The 21645-nt window shown below is 53.5% G+C and overlaps 1 protein-coding gene across 1 annotated transcript in view; it reads right to left on the bottom strand.

The window, feature by feature from the left end:
• Chchd6 (coiled-coil-helix-coiled-coil-helix domain containing 6) overlaps nt 1-21645 on the bottom strand; it is a 177554-nt gene that overhangs the window by 144724 nt on the left and 11185 nt on the right. Inside the window, 3 exon segments of the mRNA XM_015506773.2 lie at nt 3397-3541; nt 5353-5422; nt 11514-11619. Coding sequence (XP_015362259.1) covers nt 3397-3541; nt 5353-5422; nt 11514-11619 — 321 coding nt within the window.

The raw sequence follows: 21645 nt of genomic DNA, 5'->3' as shown, positions 1-21645 counted from the left end.
CGTCAGAGACTCACAGCGACACAGCGACACACTGCGTTGCCCTCTGCCGTGTCCACCCTGAACGTCTGATTGGGATTCCAGTCTCCACCAATTTGGAGGGAAACACAAAGCACAGAGGCCCACTGATTGCCCATGGGCTTTGCCAGGAGCAGAACGGGGGCTGGACCAGCCTGAAAGGAACAGGAAACAGGCAGCGCACACACGCACACACACTCACCCCAGTTAATTACTGCTGCGCGAGATGGGAAATGTTAACACTTTTGTCATCAGAAGGTTATAAAAATTATTACCTTTCCTTGTCATTAGTTTTATGAACTTTTCCCAATAATGAGTCAACCATTCGCTCACACAGAAGCGGATCACAAAATCAATATTGTGAGAGTCGAAGGCAAACAGAGAGGATCTGGGGGCACACGAAATGTCAAACGGCACTCCATGAAATCAAAGGGGGCTCCTGCAAAGGAGGCGACAGGCCCGAAGAGGCCCGAGGAGCAGTGGACAGCCAGCTCCTCCTGGCAGCAGCCACACCGGGGCACAAGGGGGCAGGCTGCCCAGGACAGAAGGACACACCGTGCTCCTCACACCTGCAGACCACTGGCCCTTGGTGCCCTGTGCGCAGGCTGCCAGCTGCTGGGCCCCACAGCCTCTGTGTGGAGGTCAGAGGAGGAGGAGAGATGTCTGTGCTGCTCGGGTTCGCCTCTCCATCTCGCTCCTTGGTTCTGGAATTCTCTCCACTGAAAGCACTTGCCAGCCACACCCACCCAACAGAGCTGCTCCCTTTAGAAGTGGCAGTGGTAGCATCCGCCCAGCACTCTAGCTGGCTGCCTCTACAGAACCTGGCTTCCCGTCTGCTGCTCCTGAGGGCTGAATGTGACCCTGCCTCCCGCCACCTGCCGCAGCACCGAGCCCTGGGAATCACCTCCAGTGAACTGCAGCCACAAGAGTGGACTGGCGGTCCACTCAAGAGGGCAAAGGGCCAAGCGGAAACCCAGGGCCCCTCACAGCCTGTGGGGCGGAGCCCGTGCACAACTCCCACCCTGGCCTCGCACCCGCCTCTGCTCTCACTTGAAACTGAGTCCCTGGGCGGGTGTTACCCTGGCTCAGCCTGGGATCTGTGCCCAGATCTAGCCTCCACAGAGGAAGCTGGGCCCTGAAATCTAAACCCCACCAGGCTCCACACAAGGGAAAACAGGGAAGCCATCAAAGGAAGCCAAGACCCCAACTATGGGGAGAACTGGATGAGGAATGGTCGGATATGCCTGGCGAGCTGGTGCACATCTGTCATCCCAGCGGCTCAGGAGGCGGAGGCAGGAGGCAGGAGGATCCCAAATTGGAGGCCAGCCTCAGGCACTTAAAGGGCCTAAGTGCTTAGTGAGATCCTGTCTCTAAATAAAAAATAGAAAGGGCTGGGGACGGGGCCCGGTGGTAGTTCAATTCCCAGTCCAAAAACCAACCAACCAACCAAACACCTGGGAACGCCCACCTAACAGTTAAATATGATCAAGTGGAAGGGCGTCACTCTTGTTCAACGAAAGGCATCATCCATCCAGAGATCATGCCTGGGCAGCGGGACTGAGTAAGGAGGTGCCTTATTGTAAAGTCAAATGAAGTCACCCTTCATTTAAAAAAACCCAACACGGCTGCCCCCCAGGGTCGTCCAAGTCTCCTCCTGCTTTACCTGTCAGAGGAGAGCTCCTTGTCAGGGACAGTGCCCAGGAGGTGGCGCCCAGCTTCTCTCAGCAGGTGGCAGAGGCCAGCTGTGAATTCCCCTCCACTGTAATTAACACATTCCAGGTGAGAAGGGAGCGCTCCGTAGCTGTGACTTTCCCTCTCTAGGTGACTCGGCCTGTTTGGGCCAAACTGATGAAGCCCCCACCTGCAGGACAGGAGTTCTCTGTCCCTGGCTGTCACGCTGCCTGTGGAGGACAACAGCCTGCCTGCCCTTCAGACACCACCCACAGAACCTCTGCAGCCCGTCCTGGCCCAGGCTTCCCCCAACCACTGACGCCTCGCAGGAGGCCACTCTAAACACAGAAGGGGCCTCTCCCGTCCCAACAAACTTCTGCGAATCTTCTGCCCAGAATCGCTGAGGGCTGTTCCGTGCGTTTGCTCCTGGCTTCCAACCCAGCTCTTCTCTCCCTGTCCTGTCCTGGTCTCCGCCCAGGTGCCTGCCAGGCCTGGTGGGCCACGCGGCTTTCAGGCCGAGGCCAGACGCCCCCGCTGGCTCCTTGGCAGCTCTGCCCTCCCTGTGCACTCCCAAGCTGCACCCCCTTTCCTGCCACTGAAGTGACTATAACCAATTCAGCCTCTGTCACAGCTTCCCACTTCAGACGTCGTGAGGGCCGTGGGCCTGGCCGTATCCCCAGAGGGCCCAGGCAACCCAGCGTGTCTTCTGTGCCTCCTGCACCTCTGGATGCCGTGCTGTCACCAGCCAGACAGCGAAGCTGCGCACCCAGGCGGCGTGGCAGGCTCCCCTCCCAGGGCGGGGCCCTCCCCTCCCCTCTGCCCAGTTGGTGGCACACTGGCGAGGCTGGAGCGCGAGGCCGCTGAAGCAGGCGTAACTGAGATCCTGCAGCAGCCTCCCCTCCCCTCTGTCCCAATTCTGTCTGGTCGTCCCCTCTTTTGCAAATGTGAAATGTGACGCTGTAGTCAGCGGGGCGCTCCTTAGCACAGTGGGCTGGAGGAGCTCTGCTGAAGGGCTCTGGGTAAGCTGTCCTTGCCGACGGACATGTCCGGGTTGGCACAGCCTCCCTCCTGCCGAGGGCTGTCCTGTGGCCCTGTGCCCACAGGCGGCAGCAGCCCTTACTGACTCTGAGGACACTCAGTCTGAGCATGGCCTGGCCCTCAGGGGACAGATGGCACAGAAGGAGGAGTGGCACTGATCCCTGATGACACCAGCGAGTCACAACTGGCCACCCAGGGCTCCTACTGCAGCAGACAGAACCCTGGCGGCCTCTGGCGGGTCTGACGTGCAGGAGCAGCAGCAGGAACACCCCCTCCATGCTTGCCAGGCACCCGCTCAGCCCCGGACACCCACTCTGCCCCTCCGGGCAGGCCCAGTGTGAACACCTGAGCCCTGATCCGGATTCTGAAGGCATCTGTCCATGTCCTCTCCGAGGGCCCTCAGCCCCCAAGCCTCTGTCCTCACACCCACAACCAGCGCTCGCCAAGTTTCAGAGATGAGAGCCACTGTCAAGTGACCCAGGGCCTTCACGTGGAGGCCTGAGGCCCACGGGGAATGAAAACACGCCACAGGCAGCACCGCACACCAGGGACAGCCGGGGCCCAGGAAGCCAGGTCCCCGATACCCTTCCACTGGGCACAGGCAGTGGGCGGCATAAGCCACCAGCTCCCAACAGACCAGGCTTCCCAGAGGCCTCTGGGAAGGCTACTCACCAGCTGGGCCGACTTGGGCTCCTCGGGGTCAGTGCAGGAGGAGTCCCGGGGCGGGGGCGCCTTGAGGTGCTTGGCGGCGGCCTCGCGCTCCCTCGTCACTACCTGGAACAGCTCCTCCTGGATGGACGCCTGCTCCTGCTGGAACCTGGCCAGGGAGACAGGGCAGGAGATGCAGGGGCAGCACCGCACAACAGGGCAGACAGCTCTGCATCCTCTGGCTGAGCAGCACTGGGGTCTGGGGCCACTGGCCAGTCGGGAGAGGAGAGGGCCACGAAACCACACGCCTGTTGTCTCAGCGACACCTCCCACGGCCACGAAAGACCGAGGCCCACTCAGCCAGGACGAAACACAGCGGCCCAGGAGAGGGGCCAGGAGGTGGGGCGAGGGCAGAGACTCAATCCCCGAGACACATGGCTTCCCAGGGAAGGGGCAGGCGGGCAGGCGGGATGGGGGCAGCCCATCCTTTGTCTCAACGTTTAACCCTTCACCTGGACACATGGCCACCCTGTGACCCATCTCTGGGCACTCTGCCTAGTCAACTAACCCTAGAGAGAGGGGAAAGTCATAGTGACCGATGCTCTTAGAAGTGTTATTGATTATACTAGAAACAGAAAGCGAGTCACCTAAATGTCCAATAATGGAGGTCAAGTTTAATACAGTAAGGTCATACACCAGCAGGCCACGGCACCAAAGGGAAAGGCAGCCTTTGATTCACTAACATTTTGAGTCTAAAAACTGAGAATTGATAAATAACCATTGGCAATTATAATGGTTATGAAGTAGGTGTGACTAATAGAAAATAATTATGATAATAAGTGAAAATAGGAAGAGTACTTACGACTTTAGGAAGTAATCCTAAACTAAAGACAAGAAGGCCCGTGGAAGGGACACCAAGATATTAATCGTGGTCACACAGAGATAACGAGTCTGTGGGGATTTTTTTTTCCCCATTTTATGTATTTTCTGAATCCTTCCTGAGCACATTTTACTTTAACATTTTAAAAATGTTTAAAAGTACCAAGGAGGTGGGTTCAGGTTGGTGATTTAGGGTCGGGAAGGATGGACTCGTGGATGTGAGATTGCAACCCAGCTGGGCCAGCGAAGGGCAGACCTACCCCGGCTGACACTAGTCTGCAGCAGCCAGCGCTCTGGGTCCCCTGATCACACAGAGACCCGTGTCATCGAGGATATTGAAGCTGCGCCGTGTGCTTGGTACGTGTGAAACAGACTGAATCATGACAATGCCCAGGTGAAAGAGGGGTTCTCAGCCCTGCCAGACGCAGCGCCTTTCCCAGGTGACAACTGGCGATCACTGTGCTCCAGGACCCGGGGCTTTAAGCACTTCTCCACACGTCCTCAAGGGAGAGCACAGGTCCGTGTCCAAGGTGCGGCCAGCCCTCAGGAGTAAGGCCTGTGCGGATGGCAGGTGGCTGACTCCCTGGGGTCAATCCACCAGGTAGAACCAGGCCTCTACCTTCTTCTCACACACCCCTGACACACGCAGGAACAGTCGCTTGACTACTTAGTCCTGGCTTTTCAAAATGGATTTTAAGAATTCATGTTTTAAAAATCAGCACTCCCCCATACTCCTTTGGAGCTCCTTTCTTAATTTTTTGGGGGGTACTGAGGATTGAACCCAGGAGCACTCAGCCCCTGAGCCCCACCCCCAGCCCTATTTTGTATTTCCTTTAGAGACAGGGTCTCCCTGAGTGGCTCAGGGCCTCGCTTTTGCTGAGGCTGGCTCTGAACTCGAGATCCTCCAGCCTCAGCCTCCCAAGCTGCTGGGATGACAGGCATTGTTTCTTCATCTTTAAATGAGGATCAGTGTCACCTACACCAGAAGACTGTCCTTCAACATGAATGACATGAAATATGTGAGAACAAACCTCCAGAGCTTCAGGCAAGGAAAAGGTTTTTAGGGAGCTCAGCACTGATTGAGAGGACACTCGGGCTCACCTCTTGAGATCCTCCTTCACCTCGGAGGGCTGCTGCTCACCACTGGTGTCGAACTGGGGCAGTTTGGATTCTACAAAGAGAAGAAAAGGCAGCGCCCAGGGTCACTGAAGGCTATGGTCACCTAAGAAAGGGGCTCAGGAGCACACCCCTGTGGGTGGATGTGCACCCCTGGAACACAGCGCCCAGCAGACAGGTGGACGTGTTCCCACAGAGGATGCCCCTGACGACCCACGAGCCCCTGTGGGCACAGGAACGCATCCTGGACCACCAGGGTGGGAAGCCACACCCACCAAGGGGTCTCTCTGCACTGGGAGGCTGACAGTGCGGAGCTGTCGCAGCAAAGCCACCGAGTGCAGCGTCCCAAATCCATCCCCGCTCACTTGACAATTATTTGGAATCTAGGTCACCTCCTAACAAAGGCAGATGTGGCTGACAGAAGCCACTGCTCTGCTTCACAAGGACAGCCCCAGGTCTGGGTTTTGACAAGAGGCCAGGGGGGGCGGGCGGCTCCTGCAGTTTGGTTTCCTGTGGGACCTGCCTTCGTTGGATGTCTGCCCCTCTCTGAAATTCACGTTAATTTAACTGCCACTTGAACAGGGTATGGCTCAGCTGTGAGAGTCCCCTGGACGCTCGTGGGGCATGCAGGGATGATCAGGGTGGGATGATTAGGTCACGGGTGCTGGGCCTGATCCATCTGTCAATCCATATAATTTGAATGGATCCGGGGGCGTGACTGCAGGCCTGGGGCACACAGTGGGAAGCAGGAGGTCACTGGGGATGGGGCCTGGGGGATGGCATTTGTCCCTGGCTCCTTGCTGTCTCTCTGCCTCCTGGATCAGACAAGACGAACTTCTCCTCCCCTGAGCTATTGTTGTCAGGCAGTTTGGTCACCATGACGGGAGAGCTGGCTAACAAGCAGCATTAAGAGGTGGAGCCGCTGGAGTAGGTAGGAGCAGGTGAGGTGCTGGGGGACCCATGAGGGAGTCAGTGGCTCATGAGGAGAGGGAGAGAACCTGGGCTAGCACCCCTGCTCTGTCTCAACTTCCGCATCACCTCAGAACTACAGGACCGCCTCACCAAGAAGACCCTCACCAAATGCCTTCGACTTCCCAGCCTCCAGAACTGTAAGAAATTAATTTTTTTCTTTATAAATTTCTTAGTCTATGGCATTTAGTTACAGCAACAGAAAACAGACTAAAACAATATCCCATTCTACAGATTTCCAATCCTGAGTGTGGCAAGCACCCCACCTAACCCTGGTTACACTTGAACCTGCATCACTTCTCGTCATGTTGGGCTCTGTAAGTTTTCACAGCAGGTCTACCTTTCCTGATGGAAATTTATATAATTTATATTTATACTTGAAATTTTTTATTTTTTTTCGGGTACTGGGAATTGAACCCCAGGGCGCTAACCACTGAGCAACAGCCCCAGCCCTTTTAGTTTTTATTTGAGACCCAGTCTCACTAAGTTGCTAAGGCAGGCCTCAACTCTGCGGTCCTCCTGCCTCAGCCTCCTGGGCCCCTGGGAGTATTCAGGGATTTTTGAGCAACTGCAATTTACTGTCTCTGCTGCAGTTCTGTCCCTTCTCTCCTGCCTCAAGTCTTCATCCTTCCCAAACCCTCAGCCGGAGCTTGGCAGCTTTCTGGGGGTTTCTCCGGTGCTCTGCCCTCCCTCGCAGGGTCTCACTGCAGCAGTGGCTAGAGCTGCCCAGACGGCTGTGGAAGCAGCAGACGGGGTAAGGAACAGGCGAGGGGCTGCGGCTCCACATGGAGACCTGTCAGGTCCCTGTGAGGGTACGCTTTTCCAAGTGCCCATGACTTGCACCTTCTCCACCATGACACAGCACGGCACATGGATCCAGCCTCAATAGAGGCCACTGTGCGTGCTCCTCAGGACCATGCCAGGTCATCCAGTGAGAATAAAAACTAAGCACCGTGCGCTGGGGTCTTGTTTTGACATTCATGCTCCCCATTCTGTTGATATAAACAGCTTCACTGAGTTGTAAATTATTTTTGCTTTTGATATAATTTTCCTTTTTTAAAAATTAAAAAACAATCCACGTCCCCACTGCAGAGAAGGTGGCACTCAGCCACACTGCTTCCTTGCCTGTAGGAGCCTGCCAACTTCCTGCTCCCTTGGTCGCAGGCATTAGTGGATATTTGTGTTTTCAGTTATTAGCGAAGTTAAAAGTCTCGTCATACATACAGTTGGCCATTTGTGCACGTTTCCTAATGAGCTCTCTTTTAAAAAAGTCTTTGTGAACTCTTCGGGTATTCCTAGTACTTGGTTGTGGTAGAAAGCTTCTCATCACTGAGACCCAAACACCTGATAAGAACGACGTGGAGGAGGAAGAGTTATTGTGGCTCATAGAGGTTCAGTCGGTGGTGGGCCGACTCCATCACTCTGGGCCCAGGTGAGGCAGAGCATCATGGCAGAAGGGCCCCAGAGGGAAACTGTGCACACAGGCAGCCAGGAAGCAGGGGGCTGCAGGAAGACGCATCCTTCCCGGGCACAGCCCCAGGGACCCCCTCCTCCAGCCACAGCCCACCTGCCCACAGTTACCACCCAGCCCACCCCAACTAGGAGGGGCTGATGAGATCACGGTCCTCCTCATCCAATCATCCACTTCCAACATTCCTGCAGGAACCCAGGAGACTTTTAGAGAAGACATCTCATAAGCAAATCAGAACACCCTCATGCCCAAATTTGGCATTTGTCAAATGTCCCCTAGTTTGTCCTTTGTTTGGGAGGGATTTGTCCCTCCCCAAATTGCCTCTGATTTCTTCTAGTCAATTTTCTCCTTTTCTTCTTAATTTAAGGTTTCTTCATGTGATGTAGTACTTAGAAAAATCTCTTTTATTACACTTTTACGGTTTCATGTCTTTCCTTTTGGCTGACATTATTTGGGGTTAGAGTATGAGATAAGAATTTAATTTTAACTTCCTGTTCTAAACTTGTTCTATCACTTAAATAAAGCAAAAGATTAGTTTTAGAAGAGAAAGATATCGTTCCGGGCGTGGTGGCACACTTCTGTGATCCCAGCAACTTGGGAGGCTTAGGTAAGACGATCAAAATTCAAGATCGACCTCAGCAACTTAGCCAAGACCCTGCCTCAAAATACAGGACTGGGAATGTGGCTCAGTGGCAAAGCACCTGGTGGGGTCCAATCTCTGGTACCGAAAAGAAACAAAAGTAGTAAAAGAAATCTTAAACGGGGCCACCTCCAAACTGCCCATTTATGCCGAAGCTTCTCCAGCATCAGAGCACACACCTGTCAGGTACGAGTTCCCGGACAGCACGGCGGCAGAGGCAGGGTATAAGGATGCCGCAGGAGGACAAGAGAGGGACACAAGTCATGACCCTGTTTAGGGTAAGTCCCATCACCATGACAACTCCCTCCACTAAGGACTTATCAGCAAGACAACTCCTGCCTCAGCTTCCCTATTTTAAAATGACCAAGTGGGTAGTATTCTGATGAGGTCTTCTAAAGTAACCAATGGGGAGGACATATTCAAATCAGGTATCATAAGGTGACCAATGGGAGCAAAGGGGCCAGGTCTTCACTCAGGTCCACCAGGGGAAGAGACGGCCTCACAGCGCAGCATGAAAGACGGGATTTCCAGGGGGTGGGGTGGGGGGCTCGGCCTCCCTGCTTGGCCACCCTGCTCTACCCGACGGAGTGCTACTTTCACCTTCACCTGATCTGTACTCTGCCAGGTACTTGTGTCTAGCTCGGTTCTGCATTTGGGACACCCAGGAGCTGGACGCCCTGACAGTGTCACACCCATCACTTCAACCGCAAAGTGTGTTGTCATCGTGAAAGTCAATCACCAGTCATGATTCTGCCTTCTTCTACGGCTAAAACTTCAGATGGAAGTAAATGCTTCCTTTACCTATCAAAGCTCAAATGGACACGTGTCGGACTTTGGCAGTTTTTCCTTTTTCCGTCACTTTCTCTGGCTCACCTGTGAACCCAGCTTATTAAAGCCCCGGGGTCAAGTTGGATTCCACTCCCCACCCCCCCATGAGCTATAGATACTGTGCAGTAGTCTTTTGGGTCAAGGATGAAAGTGTCTGGTGGGGTTCTGGGAATCCCCCTAGCCTTTTCAAAAAGATCTCAGGTGGGGCCAATCCAGGCACTGACCTGCTCTACGGGGTGCAGAAAGCCCAGGGGCAGAAACGCAGGGGAGGAGTCACAACACCTGGCTCTGCGTCCAGGCTTTGAGGATGAAGCTGGGGCTCTCTGACCACTGTGTGGCGGTGTCTACAGCCTGGTCCCCAAACAACACCCCAACACTTCCCCTCTTGGTACTTTGTATTCCAAATGCAGCAAACTACTTCTCTCTTTTTGGTACCAGGGATTTAACCCAGGGGTGCTCTGGCCTTTTTTATATTTTATTCAGAAACAGAGCCTCACTGAGTTGCTCGAGGCCTCCCAGAGTTGCTGAGGCTGGCTTTGAACTTGGGAACCTCCTGCCTTAGTCTCCCCAGGCCTCTGGGATTAGTCTTGGCCACTGCACATGGCTAGCAAACTATTTCTAGAATTCCAAAAGGGGAAGGCTGCGCCACACCTTGGTGTCTCTGTTCCTACTGCCCCTGTCTGTGAATCCCGCTCACCATTATTCCATCTTCCCAAATGGAGGAAGCCCCTCCCTGCAGCGAGGAGCCTGCTCTGCGCCACCCTGTGGAACAGGTCTCTTTCAAATGCATGAAACTGCTCTTTGCATCCTGTACAGCTTCCTGATAACTGCTTTTACTTCCTCCTGCTGAGCATGGAGGCTGAGGATTTGCACCCTGACCCTGAGGGGCACTGAGGGGACCCATGATGGAAACATGTTTCTTTTTTTTCTTCTCAATAACATTTATTTATATATTCATTTGTATGTGTGCTCAGGCTGGAACCCAGGTCCTCGCACTCTGCCCTGAGCCCCAGCCAGCCCTGTCAGGGGTTTCTGGGGAACCCAGCCTACCCCAGTCTACACGTAGCTTCTGTTTCTATAAATCACAGCTGCTTCTGTGGCACCTGCAGAGAAGCCAGCCAGCTGCTCCTCCTCAAATGACACAGAGTTCCACCAAATGACACAGAGTTCGTTTCTCCTTTTTCCATCGTTTGCCTACTTTTCTAGGTGGGCAGACGGCAGACTCTGGATCCAGCCTGGGCTTGGCTGTCAGTGCCACCCTGACCTCAGGGAGGCTCCTCCCGTCCCGTCCCGATTCTCCTTGGGGTCCACAGAGAGGGGTCATGTCCCCGTGCTGCGTCCTGGCTTACACTTGGGAAGTAATGACTGGGTGAGATTCAGCTCCTGCTTCTAAATTCTCACAACCCCACAGGGAAGGTCAGCAGGGCGGATGGACACAGCACTTCGAGGCCAGGCGCTGGGCCCTGCTTGGAATGGGGTGCAGCCGTCTGTTGGGGTGTGGCTCCTCCAGCCCATTGACTTTTAAAGGGAAACACCTAGTTCTAGGCGACAGACCCAGATTCTCGTGAGCGAGTGTTTACTGAGCAGAATGGCAGGTGCTCTAAGGGCTTTTTAGTTGGTGGTCTCTGAATATTTTTGTACTTAGTACTTTTTTGTGTCTTTGTGTTTGCTACAAGTCGCTATTAACGGGCACAGCAGGGCAGGACAGGGCAGGGACAGCACCACCACCACCACCACAGTGGGTTAGTGGACAGAAACTCCTAGGACCCCTCCCCTTATTTGTGATTGAACTCAGGGGCCCTCGACCACGGAGCCCCAACCCAGCCCTTTCTATATTTTATTTATAGACAGGGTCTCGCTGGTTGTCTAGGGTCTTGCTTTTGGCTGAGGCTGGCTTTGAACTCATGATCCTCCTGCCTCAGCCTCCCAAGGCACTGGGATGACAGACATGAGCCACCGCGCTAGGCCCAGCACCTCTCTTAGAAGCCCAAGGGTGAGCCATCCCAAGGACTGGGACAGGATCCCTCGACTTGAGACTTAGGTTGCTGAGGCTGGCACCCACGTCAGGTCCGTCATAGCAGGAAAGCCACACTGTCCTGGAACGCAGGAGCAGAGCGGAGTTGCCACGTCCCCCAGAAGCAAGCACGAGCCTCATGGGGAGCGGAATGTGCTGGAACAAACATGCCCTCTGTCACACCTCAGCCCCCTGCCTCCCCAGAACCCCCGCGTCCCCCATACCTCTCAGAGGGGCTCTGGAGCCGCCTTCTGCAGGGGTGCACGTGCAGTATGGAGGGCTGGGCGGCTGGCAGGGATCCTTCATGCGGTTCACCACATTCTCAGACAGCTGCGAGAAGGGAGGAATGGGAGAGGAGACATTGCTATCACAGAAACGTCTGGAAATCAAGGCTCCCATTTATTCGTGCCTCGGATTTCCTGAACACGGTTTCCTCAAGACCCTCTCCAATAGCACAGTTCTCCAAAACCTCTTCCGCTGGTCCCCTGCCCAGCAGACCCACGCCAAGCCCGTCTGGATGCCAGGAAACCACGCTGTCCCCCCAGGCTCTGTCGCTTCTCTGGCTCTTGTGTCCACACTGTACTCTTGGCGGCTTGAGTCCTTCCTCCCCACTCTGATGGCACTTCTGCTGTCCCTCTGAGCCAGCGCCACCCCCGCCTCCCGCCCTGGCTCATCTCTACCTGTCCAGGCTGCACGCATGCTCCTTTAGGGACAGCCCAGTGTCCCCTTCTCCAGGCGCCCTCCCGGCCACATCCAGGTGACTGGGGCTTCTCCCTCAGGGGCTGCAGCTCATTCACCCCCATGTCCCCTCCAGGGCCACCAGCAGAGAATCAAAACGCTTCCCGACTCACTTCACCTTAGTTCCCCTAATGAAGGCTGGACCACCAACGCGTTCATTCATTTTCAGGCCAGTGAAACAGGCATGAGGGGGCTGTAAACAGTTTACCAAGATGAAACGGCGAGCGAGGGATAAATCCAGGCTAAAGACCCTTAAGAGTTCACTTCAGTAAATATTTATTAAGTGCCTAATGTGCACAAGGCACCATAAAGCACAGTGGAGGGGAAGGCATTAAAAACGACGGTAAGACAAAAGATATGATCAGCAATTCTCCTTCTAGAGAGCTAACCAGGAAAAGTACTCCCCTGGGCACACGAAGGCATGTGCCGGGATGTTCACTGTGACATGGGGACGAAGAGAAAAAACCAGGAAAACCCTAAACTTCCAAGATAGACAACTGGTTAAAGAAACCAGAGGGCACACATTCTATGAAGTGTTACAGATTCATTAAAAAAGAATGAGCCGGGCACGGTGGCGCATGCCTGTAATTCTAGCAACTAGGGAGGCTGAGGCAGGAGGATCGCAAGTTTGAGGCTGGCCTCGGCATTTTGGTGAGACCCTCTGCAACCCAGTGAGACCTCAAAACAACAAGGACTGGGGATTCAATGATAAAGCACTCCTGGGTTCAATCCCCAGCCCCCCGAAAAGGAGGCAAGACTTGTATACTGTTATAAAAGGATGTATGGGATGTATGTGTCTCCATTTTATAAAAGATATACACAGCTATAAAACAAAGCAGAAAACACTAGCTGAGTGTGGTCTATGCATATCCACATTTACAAAGGCAAGTGTGAATTTTCACGTATGTACACAGGCATGAGACTGGGATCTGCTCAGAGCAGGACCCAGGGGGACACCTACCCAAGCTCTCGGGGGAGGAGGGAGGGGGCTGCTCAGGTGCGGCTTCACTCGTGGCCCTCTTGTGGCTTTGTCCCCTCTCCCCTCCTTATGTTTGTGTTTTAATTTTTTTACCACCAATATTTCTTTGGTAACTAAACACTATAGAGGTCCCTCTAGTATTTAGGATGTATACCAACCAAATAGCTGATTAATGATACAGAACAAGACAAAACCCCACGTATACATCAATAAAGAGAATATGGTGCTAGGAAATGGATCCATACATAAGCGATCCCCTGATTTTCAATAAGATCCTGCTGTGGCCTGGATAGGGCTTGAGTTTGTCTCCTGGGGCTCGAGTGTTGGAAGTCGGGTCCTCAGCTCAGTGCTGTTACAGGAGATGAGACCCTGAAGAGGTGGTGACTAGTGGGAGCTGGTTACTGACCCCTCCCCGCCATCAGAATGCCATCCGCCATGAGGTGACACAGCCAGGTGGAGTGGCACTATGCTGCTGAGACTTTTCACCTCCAAACTGTAATCTAAAGAAACCTCTTTTCGCTGTAAGTCTCCATTCTCAGGCATCTCATTATAGTAACAGAAACGGAATAACAGAGCCAAGAGAATTCAGTGGGGAAAGAACAGCCTCTTCAATTAATGGGGTGGGGACAACTTCCTACTCCCTGTGCCAAAGAGTAAAGTTGGACCCACACCTTCCACCAGCCACAAAAACCAACTCAAGATAGTTCAGTGACCTAAAAGTAAGAGCTAAAATGACGACTCTTCCCAGGAGACGGGGGTAAGCCTTGAAGACTTCATCGAGGTCACCTTAAAAATGACCCCAAAGGTAAAAGCAAACTTCACCCAAATGTGAAGGTTTGCTTATCCAAAGACACAACCAAGCACCTAAAAAGATAACCCACGGGATGGGAGAAAATATTTGCAAATCAAATACCTGAAGAGGAATTTTATCTTGAATATACCTAAAAATTCACACAACTCACCATAAAAAAAAAAAAAAAAAAGAAAAAACCCTTTAATTTTAAAAAATGGGTGCTGTGGTGGTCTGGATAAGTTTCCCCAAAGGGGAGGCCTTGGGCCTAGGCCAGCATGACCAGGAGATGACAGACCTTTGAGCGGGGCAGCAGGAGGTCCTTAGGTCAGGGACTCTGCCCTTAAGGGGTACTGTAGGATCGCAAGCTCCTCTTCTTCCTCTTTGCTTCCTGGCTTATGATAGGAACCATCTGCCCCACCACATGCCCCCACCATAATGTGACACCCTTGCCACCAGAACCGATCACAGAAGAGAATATACAAAACTGGGAGCCAGAATGAACATTTCCTCTTCATAAGTTGATTATCTCAAGTATTTCGTTATAGTCACGTGAAACTGACTGAATACTGGGCAAAGGACCTGAATAGAATGTCCTGAAGCAGCTCTGCATCATCTGTCATTAGAGAAATGTAAAATTAAACCACATCAAGAAGCCATTTCCATCCACTGAGAGAGCTAGAATTGAAAACTCAAGGCCAGGGCTGGGGTGGTGGCTCAGTGGTAGAGAACTCGCCTAGCACATGTGAGGTACTGAGTTCGATCCTCAGCACCACATATAAATAAATAAAGTTCACTGACAACCCCCCCAAAATGTGTGTGTGTGTGTGTGTGTGTGTGTGTCTCTCAAGGCCAGAGCTGGGTGTGGTGGCTCACACTTATCATCCCATTGGCTTGAGAGGTTGAAGCAGGAGGATCACGAGTTCCAAGCCAGCCTCAGCAAAAGCAAAGCACTAAGCAACTCAGGGAGATCCTGTCTCTAAATAAAATACAAAAATAGGGCTGGGGATGGGGCTCAGTGGTCAAGGGCCCCTGGGTTCAGTCCCTGGTACCAAAAGAAGTCAAAACAAAAAGTGGTGGCAAAGATGTAGAGAAATCAGAACCCTAATACACTGCTGGTCAGAATATAAAATGGGTCAGCCACTATGGAAAAACAGTCTGGAAGTTCGATAAAACATTAAACCTAGAGCAATTCACTCTTAGCTGAATATCAGAGAGAAACAAAAACATGTCCAAACAAGAGTTTGCACACTAATATTTGTCTCAGCATTACCCATGATGGCCAGGAAGGAAACAACTCAAATGTCCATCACCTGATGAGTGGATAAGGAAAATGAAGTGTCTCTAGACAAGGAATACTATTCGGTCATGAACAGGAATGAAGATACTGAAGCATGCCACGTCGTGGATGGCCCTTGAGAACACGCTGCCAGGTTAAAGACATAAGATCCAGAGGCCACACCTATGCGGTAGGTTATATATGTCCAGACTGTGCAATTCTCTAGATAGAAAAAGTAGATTAGTGGTTACCTGGGCTTAGGGAAATGAGGGGCGGGGCTGATAGTTACAGGGTAAGGATATTTGGGATAGGGGGTGAAAATGTTATAAAAATTATTGTAGTGGCCGGGCACGGAGGTGTGTGCCTATGATCCCAGCGGCTCATGAGGCAGGAGGATCGCAAGGTGGAGGCCAGCCTTGGCAACTTGGTGAGGTTCTAAGCAACTAAGCAAGACCCTGTCTCTAAATTATATACATATATATATAAAAACCTCTGTGTGAGAGTGTGTAAAATGACTGTGGTAATGGCTGCACATCTGGATACAGCTCCCTAGTAGAATACTTGCCGGGCACACAGAGAATCTGGGTTCAATCCCTAGCAATGCTGGAAAAATCTGAATTGCAGACTTTAAATGGGCGAACTGCATGACATGTAGATTGCGTCTCAAAGCTGTTACAGAGACACCGCCAAAGACAAAAATGAGCAGCCCAGATGGGATGTCACACCAAATCGCAGAAGGAGACGGTCCCGTCCCAGTGGCTGGAGGCACCGGCAGGAAGAAGCCAGCAAGCCTGCAGCCCTGAGTTCTGCGGGAGGCTCGGGCTGCCGAAGGTGGAGCGCTCGAAACTGCCACAGAAGGCTCATGGGCTGGGGCAGAGGGTCAGGCGACTGTGTGGACAGGGAAAAGCCGGAGAGCAAAGAAACCACGGGAGGAGCTGAAGGGCAGCAGGGGCGGAGTACGGTGGAGGGGACTGTGCCCTCCTTGGGAAGGGACAAAGGCTCTGCCTGGTGTTTGCCTTGACTCGGAGGAATGAATGAGCTGGAGTTACAGAAGGCAGGGGAATTGTGACCCCAAGTCAGTGGAGGAATGTGGGTGAGAATGACAGAAAGAGGGACATTTAGAGAAACCTTCCTGAGAAGGTGGCACACGGGTTTGATTGTAGACATAAGAAACCCTCAGACTGTAAAGAGCAAGGAGCCCCCAAAGCGGCCAGCTTGCTCCCTGAGCTGTAACCACCAAGTCGACCCCGCAGGAGCTGAAGGGTAAGCCCTAGAGCACGGCCGGTCCCCAGTTCTTGCTAGAACCAGTCACACCCGGAGGGTCGGCCTGGGACACCTGGATGGGTGTGAGGTGACAGCAAGGGCAGAGTGGAACATTCTTCCAGGTTGGTGGGGACATGGGCTGAGTGGACACTCTGGGGGCACCCTGATAGGGTGCTGGGTGACTGCCCAATTCTGGAGAAATCCTGGGGGCTGGCTAACTACACAATGGTGGCCTGGAACTGGCCAGGGCTGGGAATATTGTCACCACAGAAGAGGATGGAAAGGCAGCGATGTTCCTGGTGGAGCTGGGACGCCAGTTGTTACAAATTAGCCAGCATCCGATGGGGCTTCAGAGTTGACCCTTTTGAAATGCACCAGTGCCGAGCCCAGTGGCACATACCTGTCATCCCAGCAGCTCGGGAGGCTGAGGCAGGAGGATCACAAGTTGGAGGCCAGCCTCAGCAAGAGCAACTCAGGGAGACTCTGTCTCTAAATAAAATACAAAATAGGGCTGGGGATGGGGCTCAGGGGTCGAGTGACCCTGAGTTCAATCCCTGGTACTCCCCATTCCAAAAAGAAAGCTCTAGTCTTCTGAGGGGCTGGGGGCAAAGAGTGACCCTGAGTTCAATCCCTGGTGCTCCCCATTCCAAAAAGAAAGCTCTAGTCCTCCAGGTGCACAGCACTAAGCCTTGGGCCGTCCTGGAACCTATGTGGGTGTGGCTGAGGCACTGATGACATGTGAGGTCTGCATGGAAGAGGCCATCAGAGCTGGCGATGATCCAACCCATGCTAAGGGAAGAGCCCCGGGACCAGGGGAGCAGCCCCTGGCACATCAAAGGAGGCTGGAGCAGTGCAGCCCACATGGGGTCCAGAGGAGCGGCCTGGCAGAGGGAGGAGGGCAGCATAACCAGCCCCCATTTTCCCTTAGCGAGTCCTTGCTTCCTCAGTACCTGCTACGTGGTGGCAAGGTTCTAGAACCAGTCAAAGCGATGGAGGAAACAGTCCTGGCCTTCATGGGGTAACGGCGAGGAAACAGAACAGACAAGTCATGGGTTTCACACCCTTTTTCACCTGACCCAAAACACCACTGATGTCAATCACAGCCTCATTTTCCACAGCCTGATGAGAGGGAGGGACGCACTAATGAAATCCGCGTTCCACCTCATACACGCCATCCCTGCTGCAGAAATGTTCAAACATATGCTTTGAAAACTCAGTGAGGATGTGACAAGTGCCATCAAAGAAGAAATACATTATTCAAGTCTTGACAGCGCGCAGGGCAGAGCAGGAAGGCACGTGGGCAGGAGGAAGCCACCTCCGGGAGGGAGGCGACGGTTGCGGCGAGACTCCCACCCTCGGATGAGGAACCCCAACGACACACCAACCGGAGGCCAGATTCAAACAGAGTCTCTGAGAAGCCGGGGGCTGGCGTGTCCAAGGGAACCACAGAAGGCCAATATGGCGCGGAGAGAGGGGACCAGATGACCAGGCCAGAGGGGCGGGCAAAGGCAAGACAGGGAGGCCAGGGAGGAAGTTCAAATCTGAGCCCAGGGCAGGAGGGGGGCATGGTGAGGGTCCCACAGGTGAGCCACAGGCTCAGGCTGGCCAGGCCCAGCCCAGGGGGCATCGGCTGAACCATGCGCCTGGCGCCTGAGGGGTTAAGGGAAACATTGGCAAGATGCTCGTTGACAGCGAGAGATTTGTAATATTTTTTAATGTTGCTACAAAATACAGCGAGTAATATTTTTAATCAACAAATATACATACACACACAGGAGTCGTGCGAGAATAAACACCATCTGGGCAGTGCCAACGGAACCAGAACGGCGGCTCCAGAGCCAGGCGGGGTTGGGTGCCTGGTGGCATAGGCCCACTGGTCACTGTGCCACCAGAGCTGGCCAGAGAGGGTCCCGTATGGTCGGCGGAGGGAGGGCTGGATCCAGAGCATGGCAGGGAAGAAGGAGTGTCTTCCAGCTGCATGACCTTGCCCTTGACCTCCAGCTGCACGCCCTTGACACACATTTTTAGCTTCTCTGCACTTTGGTCATCTGTGAGGCGCAGGCCCACTCGGGCTGGGCAGCTCAGGGATCAGGTTCTGCAGCCAGACCTGCCTGAGTCTGGATCTCAGCTAAGCCGTTTCCTAGCTCTGTGACGTGGGGCTGATCCACGTCTTCACCTGTGACATGGGGATAAAGCAATGGCGGACTTCACAACAGGGCTGCTGTGAAGAGTCCCAGGAGCCACCTACAGAAGCCAGCTGGCGCGAAGGGGACAGTTGGTACGAGCTACTATGTGAAACTGCAAGGCGCTGAGCAAATACTAATCGTGACCCCTGCCACACCTGTGTGGCACCTGTGAAACGCATGGACAGTAAATAAGAACAGTCGGGATTTACCACGCGCTACAGGTCCAGTTCCTGGTGTTCTCCAGGGGACTCTGGGACCCTGAGCAAGTCTCTTCCCTTCTCCTCCATGATGTGCATAGAATTCAACGGGGCAGACTCTTTCTAAAGCCCACATGGGTCCCACATCTCACAGCCCAAGCTGGACCTGCCCTCACCTGGAGTGACGGGGAAAGGCCGAGGAGGAGGGGTCTGTCCCCACCTGCGCGGGCCTCTGGGAAGTCCCACAGAGGCAGGGACAGGTGAGGGAGCGGAGCAGGGTCTACCTGAGTCACGCCCGCCCACAGAGACCTCCCCCCTTCCGTCCCAGCAAATGTTCCTGCAAACCCAGATTCCTCTTCCGGAGGGTCACCACCGCATGACCACAACCCCAACCCTGCCCTCACCCCAAAGCAACTGTGATCTACAGGAAAGCCCCCCTGGAAGACCTAGAGGGTTCTTTATTCAACCGTGTAGGTCTACGAGTAAGTCACGTGCCCCCCACAGCCAGAAGGCAGGGGGTGGGGGACACGGGTGCTGCTCCCACAAACCCAGTGGCACTAATAAGAACCGACAGGAGATCAGTAACAGAAGGAGCTGTGCCCTGCTGACCTCATGTGACTAAGAAGAGTCAAAACAGCCATAAGGACCAACGCTCTGCTGTCACTACCCACTGTTGTCCCCACTCTGCGCCCACTCCGGGTCCTAAAGGAGGAAGGTGTGACCGGCTCCCTGCTTTAGGGATTTCAGTTCACATCACTTCCTGCTGCTTTGGGCCTGCGGTGGCACAGTACATCACCTGGTGAAAGAACTCGCCCCCGGCCACGAGGTCAGTAGGAGGCCGGCCCACTGCAGAGTAGGCTGCCCGAGTCCGAGGCCCGCGCCGTGACCATGGGGGCGACAGGTCAAGAGCAAGGGGAGGGGCACTTGCTCAGCAGAGTCCATGGGCTCACACTGTCCCGGGGAGGATCGGTTCCCAGGGAACCCAGGTGGTAAAAAGCAGAAGGGTCCAGAGAGCTGAGATAAAGCCAAGGAACCAGCAGAGTCCAGAGGAGGCTGGGCCACCAGGGAGCCCGGTGGACTTCTGTGAAATCGAGAATGAAATCCTGATGCCCCCACTGCATACCGTCACTGTGTCCCCTGCCCTGCTTGGCTCTTTGGACATGACATCCAGGTGCCTACTTCCGTGCTGTTACTCCCAGAATATGAGCTCCATCAAAGGCAGCAAGGGTTCCATTTGAAATGTGCATCTTCAGTGCCTAGATAGTGCACATTTGAGATGCTCAGATATTTGTTAAATTAAACATTTATTAAAAGCAAGATGCGGTGGCCCACGCCTGTCATCCCAGGGGCTCGGGAGGCTGAGACAGGAGGATTGAGAGTTCAAAGCCAGCCTCAGCAATGGCAAGGCGCTAGCAACTCAGTGAGACCCCATCTCTAAACAGAATATAAAATAGGGCTGGGGAGGGGGCTCAGTGGTTGTTAAAGGCACAGGTCCACAACACCGTCCTCATGTGATGGAGCACTGTGTGTGTTGGCTCTCTTGAAAAACTACCTGAGAGAATCAACTTAACAGGGGGAAAGGTCTAACCCGCTCACCCCTTCAGAGATCTCAGCTTGTCACTGTCCCTGTTGCTTTGGGCCTGTAGTGGCCCACTACATCACGGTGGGAGCACTGGTGAGGAGAGAAGAGGCCAGTTCCCAAACCTGCTTCAAGGGCACACCCCCAATAACCTAAAGTCCTTCCACTAGGCCCCACCTCCAATAGGTCCCATCAAGTCCCAAGGGTGCCAGAGGCTGATGACCAAATCCTTAACACGTGGGCCCTTCGGGGATGCTTATCCAAATGACAACAAGCAGAAAAAAGATCTAGCCGTCAACTTTATACTCAGTGCTCACAGTCACCTGGGACACCACTTTCCCACGTTCATATATGAACACTCACCCTGGGAACACCATATCACATCCGACCACGAGAATGGGAAGTTACACTCCAGGTCAGTGTCACATGTCAAAATACACTCTACTGTCCTGATGGCTGAAAAGAACAAACAAAAATCAAAAAGTGCTTATGGTCAACCAGAGCAGATAAGGGTAAGACATGGGCCAGTGACATAACAGACAAGCACAGAATACAAGCCACAGAGCAGTCAGGCAAGACAGCGCTGCTTGAGGGCCCCAGGAGTTCCAATAGCAGAACTCCAAGTTCAACTGCAGTGAGGAGGAAGACAGTCTGAAGAGATAATCGCAGAGAGGGCTGGGGCAGAGGCAGCCTTTGGGAGTAAGGAGGTATAAGCAGGACAGGGAGGGTTCAGAGGGGCCCTGAGGTTCAGCCTGGCAGTGAACACAGGTGAGGGAACCCAGTAAGATGTACAAGGTCACTGGGTCCCATCAGTCGAGGCTGCCGATGAGTCTTCAGGAGGCTGGAGTGCATTCTGCAGGCCTCTGGAAGTCACTGATGGCTCCTGAACAGACACCCAGCCAGGACGGGCTCTTTGCACAAGACAGTCCCCAAAGCAGGAGGAGGGAATGAGATCGTAGAGGGCTGGGGGCAGGGTGGTCACCACCAGTTAACCAGCAGTAAGAGGGCTGAGAAAATGTACTAGCTGCAGGACCAGGTGGGGACCGAATGGCTATGAAAGACAATTAGGCAACGAGAATTACTGAAGACCCGCATGTGTCAGGAGGCACGCACGGGGCAGGTGGGAAAAGCGACTTACAGAATAGTACATACAATGTGATCTCATTTGTGCCATAAAAAAGGAAAGGGTACACTTGTATATATAGGCTTGGAGAAAGTCGGAAAGGATTCATGGAGAATTGGGAACAGTTGGCATTTAAAAATAAGATGCATTTTGCAAGAAGAGAAAGTCACAAAGTAACAGACAAGAGATGACAGCGAGGCTCCAAGCCTGCTTGCTGGGAAG

The sequence above is a fragment of the Marmota marmota genome, unplaced genomic scaffold (assembly GCF_001458135.2).
Source record: "Marmota marmota marmota unplaced genomic scaffold, marMar, whole genome shotgun sequence".
In the NCBI taxonomy this organism is placed as follows: domain Eukaryota; kingdom Metazoa; phylum Chordata; class Mammalia; order Rodentia; family Sciuridae; genus Marmota; species Marmota marmota.
Note: the sequence above shows the minus strand (reverse complement) of the source record. Positions and strands in the feature narration are given on the sequence as shown.